Source organism: Theropithecus gelada, chromosome 9, assembly GCF_003255815.1.
Source record: "Theropithecus gelada isolate Dixy chromosome 9, Tgel_1.0, whole genome shotgun sequence".
NCBI classification, from domain to species: domain Eukaryota; kingdom Metazoa; phylum Chordata; class Mammalia; order Primates; family Cercopithecidae; genus Theropithecus; species Theropithecus gelada.
In genome coordinates this window covers 122,091,240-122,105,670 of record NC_037677.1, presented here as the reverse complement: position 1 = coordinate 122,105,670, position 14,431 = coordinate 122,091,240, and the positions used below count along the sequence as shown (strand labels likewise).

The 14,431-nt window shown below is 43.2% G+C and overlaps 1 protein-coding gene and 1 long non-coding RNA gene across 2 annotated transcripts in view; one reads left to right on the top strand and one right to left on the bottom strand.

The window, feature by feature from the left end:
• TEX36 (testis expressed 36) overlaps nucleotides 1-8,232 on the top strand; it is an 88,873-nt gene extending 80,641 nt beyond the window's left edge. The window contains exon 4 of the mRNA XM_025397249.1: nucleotides 7,883-8,232. Coding sequence (XP_025253034.1) covers nucleotides 7,883-8,008 — 126 coding nt within the window. The 3' untranslated portion in view covers nucleotides 8,009-8,232. The remainder of the gene's footprint in view (nucleotides 1-7,882) is intronic.
• LOC112631777 lies at nucleotides 6,394-10,335 on the bottom strand. The gene is made up of 4 exons (XR_003121192.1): nucleotides 10,232-10,335; nucleotides 8,762-8,885; nucleotides 8,402-8,500; nucleotides 6,394-6,550 (listed from the first exon to the last, which is right to left on the bottom strand). It is a non-coding gene; the product is annotated as an uncharacterized LOC112631777 (long non-coding RNA).
• Between the last annotated feature and the right edge of the window lie 4,096 nt (nucleotides 10,336-14,431).

The window sequence follows — 14,431 nt, the reverse complement described above, 5'->3', positions numbered from 1 at the left end:
CCTCGCAGCCCCTCTGGGGACACACCTTAAGCCAGGGGATGACTGACCTGCTATGTCTTTGTGCAGTTTGTCAGGAGACCTCAGTCAACACAGTGACTCATCACACAGCATTTGTGTTTTTCCTGGTGTTTTTCTTTCGTTTCTTCCCAGAGCTTGCACCTCCCAAATAAAGTATCAGCAGGTTAATCTTTGCCTAAGGCTGCATTTTCTAATGGACCCATGTTGAGACATTCATCTGAGATATTGTTTAAAATTATGTTGAAGACTATCTATGACATGAAGAAACATTCGCATTGGGTCCATGAAACAGCAGATGTTCAAAATGTTAGTATGTGTATTAGTCCTCTCAGGCTGCTGTGACAAAATACTACAGGATGGATAAACTACGTGACAGAAATGTATTTTCTCACATTTCTGCCCATTGGAAGTCATAGTTGGATTCTGGTGAGGTCTCTCCCCTTGGCTTGTACACAGCTATCTTCCTGCTGCATTCTTACAGAGGCTTTCCTCTGCATATTCAAGGAGGAGAGAGAGAGAGAAATCTCTGGTGTCTCTGCCTCTTCTTACAAGTACACTACTCCCATTGGATTAGGGCCCCACACTTATGATGTCATTTAACCTTAATTAGCTCCCTAAAGGTTCTATCTCCAAATACAGTCACCTTGGGGGTAAGGTCTTCAACAGATGAACTGGAGGTAGGAGACGCATTTCAGATCAATGTTTTCATCCTTGTAAAAAACATAAAGAAAAAATTTGGAAGAAAAATACCAACATATTAATGGCCGTTAAAATTAGGGGTAGGGTTATGAGGATTATTTTTATACTCCTATTTCTGAATTATCTACATTTATTAAAAACCCATTTGTATCAGCGATCTGTTGCTGCATTACAGGCCACCCCAAAACTTAGTGGGTTCAAACAACATCCATTTTATTTGTGGACAGTTTTGTGTGTCAGCAGCTTGGGCTGGGCTCTGCTGGGCAGTGCTTCTGCTGGTCTTGCCTGGAGTCTTTCAGGTGGCCCCTAGTCTTGTAGCTTTCCTGGGGCTGTTGGGTCCAAGACAGACTCACTAACATGGCAGGCATGCCTCTCCCTCGAGGTGGTCTTTCATGTCCACAGTGCCAGCTGGGACTTTTTTTGCATACTGGCAGGAGTTCGAAGAGGACAGGAGTGGAAGCTTTGAGATCTCTGAGGCCTGGGCTCTAAGCTCCCACAGTGTCACTCTCTCCACAACCTGTTGTTCAAAGCAAGTCACAGGCCTGCCAGATTTGGGGGATGGGTGGAGAGAGACATCTTTTCTGCCTCTCTGGATGGGAGAAGCGGTAAAGTCACGGGATGAAAAGGCTGGAGTACAAGGATGGGAAGAATGATCAGACTCTTTGCAAATGATCTACTGTACTGTTTCAAAGAATTTTTTAAAGCTTCTTCCAAGCTATGTATCTATATTGAGGCAATAATAATGGCTAACACTTATATAATTATTTTGTGCCAGACTCAAGATTCTATTTGGACTTGAAGGAAAACATTTTAAAAGTATTACATAAGTCCTACAGCTGATATTTTTAACCAAAATAGATGGGCTCTTTGCTAGAGTCTGAATGTGTCCTCTACAATTCACAAGCTGAAATTCAATTGCCAGTATGATAGTATTGAGAAGTTCTGCCTTTAGGAGGTGATTAAGTCCTGAAGACTCTGCCCTCATGAATGAGATTAATGCCTTACAAAAGAGCATCTATGCAGCACTCAAAACAAAAAGAGCTTTTTGTTCTTCTACCCTTTCTGCTATGCAAAAACACAGCGTTCATCCCCTCTGGAGGAGGACACAGCAAGAGGCACCATCTTGAAAACACAGACCATGCCCTTACCAGACATTCAACCTGCAGGCACCTTAATCTTGGACTTCCAGCCTCCAGAACTGTGAGAAATAAATTTCTGTTGTTTTTAAGTTACCCAGTCTCGGGGATTTTGTTATGGCAGCACAACTGAACTAAAACACTCTTCCTCTCCACCCATTCAAATTAGTGAAATTTACAACATATGTATCAGGGAAAGTAAACTTCAATTTAGTTCCTAGCTGCTGGACAGATTGTCAGATTTGTGTTAGTGATTAGAAGAATAAATTTCCCACAATTCTGCAATTAAAATCCTACCAGTTTTCCATTCCTGATTGTGTGGTAGGATAGGACCATCTCCCAGTTGCTTAATATTATTAGATTAGCAAGAAGATGTCTAACATGACTCAGTGTTGTTCTTGAGAAATAATTAGCTACCTAAGTGGAATAGATCTCTGTGGAATACAACTATATCTCTTTTATAACATTTAAATTTGGAGGCTTAATTATCTAGTGAAAAATTGTCACTTTAGCACTTTAGTCCATTTGGCTATATATTGACATTATTAAAATGCTTTCCTGGTCTTCATGCAAATTGCTTTTTTAAAAAAAACCAATTTATCTCCTAGCAACCCAAAGTGAAATAAGCACTGAAAAATACCACTTCAAGAAGACTTTGGGCTCTTAATCCATGTAAATTCCTGAGGTTTATTTATTGATTGTCTGAATGAACAAATGACGAATTGCTGCCTATAGGTGTATGCCGCTGAATCACTCTCTAAACGAAACTTTAAAGCAGCTAATTAAGCAGTCAAGTTCACTCAAATAAATGATAAAATCCAGTGCACTTGGCCACCATTTTGGATCTGTAAGCACGCACGCAGCAGAATGGAAGAAGCAAACTTAAAGTTAGGTATGTGCATTTGAAAGACATGACCATGCTCTTGAGACTGGGGAAGTTGCTGTCTCTTTTTAGGGATGAACCCTGGCCCTGTGGAGCTGGCAGCCACCTCACGTTCCAGAGCCTGAACTTCCTCCTCTGTGAAATGTGTAGAAAATTTGCGCTCTAGAATTTGAGGTTAAGAAGGTACAGTTAAATTATGGGAGTGAAAGTGCTTTACAGCTAGACATCACTGAGGTGAAAGTCATGGTTTTTCTTAGGGATGATGCAGCAGGATGATACAGGCTGCCGGCCCTCCCTGAGAGCACCACTCCACCTCACCCCTGCGGGATGCTGCTGGCCATCTCTCTGAGCATGTCCCTTGGCTTCCTCACTCCCTTGGTCTTGCCATGGGAAGGCACTCAGATTCGCTTCCTCCAGCTGACTGCGTCGGGAAAACCACCGCACCCCTGAGGTCTGGTGAGAGCACCTGCTTACCCCCGAAGACCATGCATCACTGTGGCCTTGTCTGAGTGGAACTCAGCCTCCTCCTCTCACTGCTGCCTCTGTGGCTGAAGACAAACTCTGCTCAGCTGCAGGCTCCTTTGGGTGGGAGGACAGACAGTTACCTACCCTCTACAGGGATATGCCCAGTTCATGGTGCCTGGGCCTCAATCATTTCCATGGGTTGGGAGGTGTGAGCTCAGATAAGGTTGAGAGACCACCACCCTACATTCCCCCATGACTACTTCTCTCAAAATCCCAGGGTTGAGTGGTTTACCCACCTTTTCTGCTCCATGATTCTTTGAGAATGACAGTATTTAATTCAATCACACAACCTTAGCGGGGAAAAGGCAGAGACGGAACTGGCTTTAGGGATGTTCCACAGACAGGCCATTCCTGATTAGTTTGGATTCCCCAAAAGCTGACTCCGAGACAAATAGGTGAGTGCAGGTAGTTTGCTTAAAAGGTGTTTCCAGAAAGTCCTTGTAAGGACGTGGGGGAAAAGTGGGGCAGGAAATTGAGAATACCCAGGAGGATGTGCCGGAGTGGGGAGTTACTGAGGAGGATGTGCTCTCTCTGACAGCAAGTGGACTTTCTTCAGCATGCTCCATCTCAGGCCACTCTGGGCTGAGGTCCTTAAAGATTACAGAGGACTCTTCCCTTCCAGCTCCAGGCAAGAAAGTCCCAGGGAAGGACTCTGATGGGCTTGATTGGGTCATGTGACCATCCCTAGGCCAATCATGGTAGTCAGGGTGATGGAAAATTATGAATGGGCCAGGATGGGTCGTTTCTCCACCCTTGGTCGGAGGGATGAGGCCTGTAACTGGAAGTGGGAGGCTGAGGCCAGTAGAAGCTTGCATCCTTTCTGGTCATTGGACTTTGACCAGGACCAGCCAGCCCATCTAGCGGGCTTCAGTAATGTGGGCCCTTGGTGACGAGGGTTTGGGGTCTGATCCCTTCCCTCTCAGAAGCTTCTGGGCTCTAAGTTTATGTTTTCTCTTTTCTTCCCTCCAGCTGTCTTCAAGCTCAAAGGTTTCTTTCCTCCGCTTTACCCCTCCAGGCACTGGAGCAGGCAGGAAGCCACTTAAATCTCCTAGCCCTGTCTAGCTGGGTGTATTTTATGGTGTTCTGGGAAAACTCTCCTCTTCCATTTATCAGGCATGAATAAAATTGGAGAAAAGGTTTTGACAAAGGGTACTACCCTAAAAGAGCAAATGGAAAGTTTTTAAATATTTTTCACACCTTAGGGCACTTGACATTTTAGTTAGATCCATGCTTTTGCTTTCCTGTACTAGAAGTAAGACTTTCACTTGCCTGACCTTAATGAATGTTAAAGGGATCCTTTCATGGCTTAAAGACAAGTCCAATGTGCAAGAAACTAGTGGTAAAAACCAAGCAGCCATTGGTTGGAGAGAAGCCGACACTCCAAAATATCTTCCTCTATGTCTAGTAATACAGACCATGCCTTTTCAGAATTGGATGTTCATTCCTTCTTTTATTCAACTAATATTTATTAAGTACCCAACAGGTACTTTCTAAATCATGTTGACTAAGATCTAACAACATTCTTGTTTTCAAGAAGCTTACTTCAAATTGGGGAAACTGTATTAGTCCATTCTCACATTGTGCTAAAGTACTACCTGAGAATGAGTAATTTATAAAGAAAGGAGGTTTAATTTCCTCACAGTTCCACAGGCTGTACAGGAAGCATGGCTGGGGAGGCCTCAGGAAACTTACAATCATGGTGGAAGGTGAAGGGGAAGCAGACATGTCTTACATGGCCAGAGAAGGAGGAAGAGAACAAAAGGGAAGGTGCCACACACTTTTAAACAACCAGGTCTTAGGAGAATTCACTCACTATCATGAGAACAGCAAGGAGGAAATCCATCCCCATGATCCAATCACCTCCCACCATGCCCCTCCTCGAACAATGGGAATTACAATTCAACATGAAATTTGGGCAGGGACACAAATCCAAACCATATCAGAGCAAGAAGATGGGCATGCAGGAATGAGAAAGCAAGTGACATGATTTGGCTGTGTCCCCACCTGAAATCTCATCTTGAATTGTGATCCAAATTGTAATCCCCACGTGTTGGGTGAGGGGCTTCGTGGGAGGTGATTAGACCAAGGGGGCAATTCCCCCATGCTGTTCTCATGATAGTGAGTGAATTCTCATGAGACCTGATGGTTTTATAAGGGGCTTTGCCCCCCTTCCCACTGCACTTTTCCTTCCTGCTGCCTTGTGAAGAAGGACGTGTTTGCTTCCTCTTCCACCACGATTGTAAGTTTCCTGAGGCCTCCCCAGCCATAGAAACTGTGAGTCAAACCTCTTTTCTTTATAAATTACCCAGTCTTGGGCAGTTATTTATAGCAGCATGAGAACGGACTAATATGGCAAGCTTCTTTCCAAGAATGAGTGTGCCAGAAATGAAGTAAAGCAGAAGCTATTCAGGGAAGTCTCACAAAGGAAGGCATTTTTGAGTCAATATCTGAATAATCAGGAGTCCTTTGTGTAATGAGTTGGGGAGGAGGCAGATAGAGGCATGAGCATGTGCCAAGGCCCTGAGGCAGGAACAAGTTTGGGGGGTTCAGGAACTAGGAAGGAGGCATGGGCGACCAGGGCACAGCATGTGGGGAAAGGTAGAGGTGGGTCAGAAAGGGAGTCCATCAGCAGGGCTGCAAATGAGGGTTTTGGTCTCAGGGCAACAAGAAGCCATGTGAGCAGGGGATTGGCACAGGTGGGTTTGGTTTTTGAAAGGTTGCTGTCACTCCTGTGTGGATAATGGCTGAAGGGACCACAGTAGTCTAGGCATGAGATGGGGTGGTCTGGCCATAGGTGTAGCAGAGGAGATTCTAGAAGTAGAGCCACAGAACATTTACGGACTGGACAGACAGGATGGAAAATGAGAGAAGGAGGGATGACAGGGTACCCCACCTTCCCTTGGCTCTGTTCTTCAGGGAGAGCAGAGCCCACTTAAAGCTGGGTAAGCCCGTAGCCAAATGTACTCTTTTCTGAGTCATTGGAAATACCTGGGTCCTGTCCATGTTATCTTGGGAAAAAAGAAAATTCAAGTCAAAGAATGACAGAAAATTCAGTTCTGTTAACTGACGACAATTTAATTCCAGTCGAAATGTCATTCCTGTGCCAGCAAACAAGCTCTACTCAATCACTATCCTTGTGTGACCCAGGGATTTATTTTCATCATCCATAGTAGTCAAGTTGAGCTAAACCAGAATTCCATTTTGATGTGAATTTCAATTAAGCAGCTCAAGCCTGTGGGTTTGGATCCACATATTATCAGCAGCTCTCAGAACAGCATCCTCTCCTCACCTGAAGCAGAAAGTGCTTTTAGAAAACCCTGTTATCACCCACAACCCACAGTAAATCCATAGATTCTCGGAGAAATTACTCCTTTCTCTGCAGTGGGCTGTGGCAGGAGAGCACCACCCTCTACTGGTGTTCAAGGCTGTCCAGTGGACTTAGTTATTTAAAAAAAAAACAGGGAAAAATAAATTTAGTGATTAATGACTATAATGCTGATAAATATAGCCATTTCAAGGCATGCACATAGAATATGACATTTGTTTATTTCAGCAGCCCCGTGAGGGTCACCAAGACCTGCCCTTTTTAATCTTTCTTGCTCTTCTCTTTGCTCACATTCCCCCGGAAACCAAAAAAAGTCAGTACTCCTTCCAGTTATTTGTGCAGTCTACAAACTTTTTCTGCCAAAGATCTGAGTAGGAAAGGAAGTGGATTGTGCAGGGAACAGAGTCAAAGGAAATAACATGAGAAAATCCTTCTGTTATCATCTTAAGTAAAAAGAGCAGGATGCAAAATTGTCTATACAATATGGCAGGACTATATTAAACATGTACATGTGCCTGGAGAAAAAAGGCTCGGAGGAAATACTCGATCGTGTTAATTACAGTTGTTTGGAGATGACAGGATTAGGGGTGATGTTTTCACTCCACATTTTAAATTATTTTTTATGATTTAAAATAATGAATACTTATATTCATCTTTTTTGTCTGTTCTTTTTTTGAGACAGAGTCTCACTCTGTACCCCAGGCTGGAGTGCACTGCTGCAATCTCAGCTCAATGCAACCTCTGCCTCCCAGGCTAAAGTGATGCTCCCACCTCAAGCCTTCTGAGCAGCTGGGATTACAGGTGCGCACCACCGTGCCTGGCTAATTCTTTGTATTTTCAGTAGAGACAGGGTTTCACCATGTTTCCCAGACTGGTCTCCAACTCCTGGGCTCAAGCAGTCCTCCTGCCTCAACCTCCCAAAGTGCTGGGATTACAGGCGTGAGCCACCGCACCCAGCCTGATATTTACTGTTCTGTCCATGCAGAAGAGAACCTGAGACCTTTTGGAAATCTTTCTGCCTGGTTTCAACCCTGTGCTTCTGCTGAGGGCAGCCCCTCATTGTACCCTATCCCTCCAGTCGGAGGGACAGATACATGTATGACCCAACTGAGCCGGTAATGACATCCCATTCCCTTGCCCCAATTCAGGGATGGGCCTAGGGCTCAGGCTAAGCCTCACTAAATCCTTCTCTGGGGTGTTTTTAAAGCTTGGGCAGGGAGAATAAGGCCCCCTGTCCTCTCCGATTGCTGAAGCACACAACTACTCATGGTAATACTTCCTCCCTCTTCCTCACAGGAAAGAATGACAGCAACAGTGCCACAGGGAGAACCAGGCAAGAGACAAGAGTTCTGTGAGCCGGTGAGGACCCAGTCTTTTCCTCGTCCAGGCCTGAGAACTAATGCACCCCTCCTTGTCGTGTGAGCTCTTTGGGAGCAAGTTTCTGTCACCCGTTCCCCAGTCCTGACTAATAGAATGCGTATTAGTTGGGAAGAAAAGGACCTTTTGTCTTAGCCTCGCTGGTTGGTAACCACAAGGATTTATTCGGTATTCTTGGAAAAATAAATTCCCAGCTATGGAGAAATCCTCTTATTCTGCTTGCCTGTGTGGTCGCAAGTATCAATAGGCTGTCTCCCTGGCAGGAAGAATGATCTGTCTAATGGTCTTTTTTGTTTGCTCTCTTAAGCCAGTGAGACGATGTTTGTCCTGTTGCTTCACTCTCAGAGTAAATGTATAAACCCTAAAAGTCAGATAGGACCACTCTGCCCCTGACAGAGCATCTTTTGGAGTTGTTTGAGAGCATCTCAAAAGGTGTACCTTCATCAGAAATCCCAAAGGGTAACTGCCCCTGATGGAAGTGACATTTACTCAATGTCGTGCAAACAGCAACTGCCCGGTGTAGACACTGCGAGTCCTCTACAGAAAAACACACAGCTCTTTACACATGCAGGGCCCATCCCATGCAGTGAGAGCATGTCTGAACTTTGCATTGTCCTGACTGTCCTTCAGGCAGAGCCATCCAAGAGTCAGGGGAGCAGGAAGGACTCAGAGGGATTCAGGAACTAGGGACACTGGTATGGTATGATGGCTGGCCCAGGGAGGAGGTAGGCAGGCCCCCGGCTCCATGAAAGATGGGTGTGCCATGTTCCTCCACAGTTACCATGTGGAGGTACTCACGTGGTCATCCAAGACTCAGGGACTGTCTCTTAGCATTGTAGCTCTGAGAGATAGGTCCAGGCTGGGGCTGGAGCTACAGAGAGCAGGAGCTGCTCATGTTGAAGGCTGGGGTGCAGGGCTGGCTCTGATGTAGCTGTGGATTAATACATTAAGACAGAAAAATTGAGGCACCAGTCTGTCCATTCATTCACCTATCCATTTACCCATCTATCCACCCACAAAAATATTCTGAGCATCATAAGCCAGGCACCATGTCAGGCACTGGCAGTACAACACTGAATTAGACGGTTGGCCCCTGATCTCAAGGAACTTGCAGTCCGGTCACGAACAAAGACGAGGAAGTGGCAAGTGTGCAATAGGGAAATGGAGTCTCTAGCAGGTTGCCGCCCATTGAAGGAGTTAGGTGGGAATGGCTCTGAGCCAAGTCCTGATGGGGAGTAGGAGGTAGGGGAGGAGATGGCGAAGGCAGTGAGAGGTCGGGGAAGCAGGAAAGGCAGCCCTGGCTGAGGAAACAGGGTGTTCAAAGGCCTAGAGGCAAGACATGGAAGAAAGGGGTTTCCGGATGGCTGAGGCATAGGGTGTGGATGGACAAGTCTTGAAAGATGAAAGAAGGGGTTGGGGAGGTGGGCGGGCCCCATGTTCAAAGACTTGTAAGCTAGGTTTAAGAGAGTTTGTTTTGTTTTGTTTTGTTTTTGTTTATTTTTATGTTTTTTTAACACAAGATCTCGCTCAGTTGCCCAGGCTGGAATGCAGTGGTGCCACCAGAGCTTACTGCAGACTCAAACTTCTGGGCTTGATCAATCCTCCCACATAGTTAGGACTACAAGCATGTACCACCATGCCTGGCTAATTTTTTGAAAATTTTTGAGATGAGATCTCATTGTGGACCCAGACTGGTCTTGAGCTTCTGAGCTCAAGCAATCCTCTAGCCTTCACTTTCCAAAGCACTGGGATTTCAGGCGGGAGCCACTGTGGTTGGCCTGAGTGTGGTCTTTTTGGTGGGAGCAGTGGAGCGACATGAAAGGTTTTTCAGCAGAGAATTGTCAAGTCTGGGTTTAAGAACAACCCTGGCTGCTACATACAGAATAAAATGGAGGAGGGGAGACTGCGGGGTGGGAGAAACTTGCCTGTCCCCGCTCCTCCCTTTTGGCCCACCACCACCCTCACCCCTATCCAATTCTACAGCCGAGTTCTCTGTGCAGGAGCAATCCTCCCTACAGAGAAGCAGAGGCCATATTGGTGCTGCTCCCTGTTCTGTGTCCCCAGCTGGGTACTACGCCTGGCACTAGGAGGTGGGCAATAAACATCTTTTCCCCAAAGAATGGCAACCTGAATCAATCTGTAGGAAGCCATATTCTGCCTTAAATCTCAACACTGTCCATTCCTAGCTATGGGGATTTAGTCTCGCTATGGAGTCCTTCCATGTCTCCGTTTCCTCACCTGTACAATGGTGGGAATTATTTTACTTACCTCATATGTTTGTTGCGAGGATTGAATTACATAAAACACGTAAGGCCCAAGTCTGGCACCCGGTAAATTGCTACTATTCTTGGGCTGTGGAGGTTTCTTTACCAAGTCACGGAAGTCCACTCCTCTCAGTCAGGGCCAGCACAGCCAGGGTTGGGTGAAGGAAGGTGTGGAAGGTGGAATAATGGCCCCTTGAAGATGTCACAACCGAGTCCCTAGAGCCTGTGAATATGCTATGACACAGGACAATGCAGGTGGCAGATGGAATTACAGTTGTCAACCATTCCCTGAGATGGGGAGAGTTTCCTGGATCATCCAGGTGCTCCCAAAGTCATCACAGTGGTCCCGGTGAGTAGAAGAGGGAGGCAGGAAAGAGGCACCGTCAGGTGACATGGGAATGACTCAAGCTGCCATTGCTGGCTTTGAAGATCCAGGGAGGGGCCACTGCCAAGGAATGAAGCAGTTTCTAGAAGCCTGAAAAACCAAGAACACAGATGCACCCCGAGGCCCCAGGAGGAAGCAGTCCTGCCAACACCTTGACCCTCGCTCAGGGAGACCCAGTTTCGACTTCCACCCTCTGGAACTGTGAGATGATACATTTGTGTTGTTTTAAGCCACTAAGTCTGTGGGAATCTGTTACAGCAGCGACAGGCAAGATGCCAAGGCTGAACGCTGGCTGCAGGGCCCACCTTGAGGAAGCTAGGGGGAGCCACTCCTCTCCTCCCGGACGGCAGCCATGGTATTTGGGGGAACTGTCAGTCACCGAGCTTGGAGCACGCGGCCACACTTCTGGGGGTACACATGGGGTCCCTGGGATTGCTGAAATGAGGCTGGGGAGAGAGGCAGGCCCTCTCAGGTGGCACAAGCGGTCCACACGGGAGGTAAGTGGTGGTGGTGGCCATACTCCCAACCACATCCTGCTACAACAGGGCATCTGGCAGGAGCCATCAGCAGGCAAGAGGGCAGCAGAGGGGTCAGGGCAGGTGCTGAGTAGCCCCTCAGCAGCCCCAGCCCCTGGGGGTCTACAGGGAAGTCCAATGCTGAGTGTGCCCCAACCCCCACTTCCTCCTCCCAGCTGCTGAGTGAAAACCATAGGGTGAAGAGAAAGGAAAGTGTTGCTGAAGTTCCAGGAGTGACAGTGGATGAGCCTGGGGTGAAATGTCTGTCGCTGGGTACAAGAAGGCTGACTCCTGACATTGGTGGAGCCCAGCACGTGAGTGTGTGCTGAAAACAAATGTGTTAAATGTGGTAAAAATATGTTTGTAGTTTGTACATGACAGAAAGTTGGCAAAATTTCAAAGACGACTGAATTTAATTATTATCGTGTATGTTTAAGCATTTTACTGATGGGCCGGTAATAAAAGTGAGATGCGTAACTCATAAATTATATACTTATTCCATAAAATTTATATTTCTTGTTTATATTTTAGTAAACTCACTAATTATCTTGTTATAATAAAGATTTCCATACAATTTACATGTCACATGGAATAATGCCAAATTAGACAACATTTCTTGAGTTATCGTAGTTCTTAGTTTTTTACGAACTTCAAGTTGAAGCAGTAGCTGCTGGAGTCATCAATAAACGTCTTCCAGTAATACTTAGATGCCAAAATAGATCATGAATTTTACATATCACATTCACATATTATAATACAATTACATATGATAAATTATTGCAGAAAATGTTATAAATTATTATAATTTTATCATATACACAATAATCATGTATTTAGCAATTTTAGCCATCTCTTAAAGCAGTGTCTAGATTGATTTAATATTTCTCAATTTCTTCTTTCAAATTTTTCAGTGCTGGGATATTATGAAGAAAGCTGAAAATGTCAGTAAATTGCTCAACTTTTTCGTATCTCTACTCAACTAAGACTCTTCCCTGACCCACAGTATCCCCAAAATATTATCGAAGGAAAATTCATTTGGGAATTATTTTTATGTAGCTCTTCTTCACAGCGACTCAATTATTTTTGTTTCCTTGTTCTAATTTCTTTACATTTTATTGGAATGTCACACATTTTACATGTGTTTTCTTTTGATTTAGAAAACTTTCTTTAAAATTTCAAAAAATTCGTTTTGATATTTAAAAAATGAGGTAGCCACACTTAAAATTTTTTTTCTTTTGAAAGCTTCTGATGATATAATTGAGAGCAAGCAACAATGTATACCAAAAGATTATGGATAGTGCAAATTCAAAGTAAATTTAATTTTCTATTTATGAACTTTTTTTGTAGATCTTCTGTTACTTTGCCTAACTCTTCTCCTGTCGTGTTTAAATGAAATCGAATTGCTTGAACAGCATTTAGTTGGCATTCCCATTATATGCTGAGAGAGCTTGTAAGGTCAAACTGGATGTATGTTTCATGAAGATGTTCCCTCTTTGGGTGGGTCCAGAAACTACCCTTCAGACTTGCTTAATTGTTCTGAAAGGTGCATCACCATAGGTCAAGTTGAGACCACGTGTCCTAGCAACAGATTTATACTATGGGCTTTACAGTGGATGCTGCTGAATTTTCGGACAAAATTCTGGCCTATACGCCTTTTCCTTTACTAAGTATGTTCACGCCATTTTCATAGACTTAGCTTCACGGTCTTTTAACTTAATTCCTAAAATTGTAAGTTATCTTTCCAGTTCCTCATTTAAATCAAAACCTGTACTTCTAGGTGTGGAGACAATGTAATATGTTCTTGTTTTATTCTTCAACAATACGTATCATAAATGTTAGTTGTTCAACATGACCTTTGTCCCTGGTACCATCTAGTTGCATTGAGTAATATTTACTTATGTTTGTGTGTTATGTATGATTTATTCTCTCACTCTATTACCTACTAAATTAGTAATCTCATTTTGAATTATTTATCCTAGATAGTGATTGTTTTATTACTTTTATTCATCTTACATTTTTGGCCATTCTAGCATAAAAATTGGAGTTATTTCTATTAAACCAAAAATTCTTTTATTGTTTCTGTGAATATGGTGCTTGTTAATACCGTGAAAAGCATCATTACTCTTGGTTACATATTGGACCCCTAATACATTTTTTCAGAACATCACAACAATGTTGAATATTATTCACTTACCATTGTTGAATATTATTGGAGGTCTGGCCTATTTTTAAATTTCTAGTATTTGCGCACGAATTTTTTTTTTATGTGTGTGAATGACATTTTGTGTTATTTTAATTAAAAATCCAAATGTTTCTGGTCAAAAATAACTTATTTGGCTAAAACTCATCTTGAAAATTGGTGTGAATCATGTAACCCATATAATCAAAAAGTTCATGTTTCGCTTTGAAATATGAAAATCTGTCTCTAGAGTTCTTTTTCCATTTGAAAGAATGTTGGTCTAAAATGAAATACTAAGTTTCCTGCAATGCTCACCCAGTGAAAAATCGTATTTGCTAATTTGAATCAGACTGTGTTTTGCTAGAAACATTCTCATGCTGTGAGGGGGATGGGCGCCATTTTTAGGATCCACCTAAATGAGTGGTGCTCTGGAGACTTGATCTTTCTCTCCAGGTTGCTGCTTTCACGGTGGAAATTTCTTCCCCTTCTACAGAACAGGCTGGAGTTGCACTCCTGAGTTGTGAATTTGTTATGAACAATCCTCTTTTTCATTCTCATTGCTCTGAGCACTAATTAAATCTTCATGTACTGAAGAATGTGAGGTTCCAGGGATTTCATCGACCTCTTGAAGTTGTGAATTTGATGAGAATCATTTTCTTGCTCATTTTTCTTGTTTTGATCCATAATTAAAACTTTATTAAATGTAGCAGTTGTAATGTCTTACTAGCAAATTTTATGTGTCTCATGCTTTTGTATAAGACTTCTCACTTTTATTATTTCAGCTTTACAAAATTTAAGCAAACCATTTCTTTGAAGGTATTCCATTTTTGTTTTTGTTTTAGTTTTTTCTTTTTGAGTTCTACTATTTTTATTCCTATCATGATCTTGCCTTATATTTATTCTCGGTCATTTAAAGACTAAAAATGGAATGTAATTGTCTTTTAAGAAAAAAACAATTTAAATATATTTGTTTTAAAAAGCAAATGTGAAAATAAAATAAAATAAAAAGCAAATGTGACAAAAAGTTATTTTTATGTGTTTAAATATTACTTTTAAGAGATGTTAAATTTTAAAATTAAAGAAAAAATAGCATCATTAACAAATATAAAAAATGAAACATTTTTA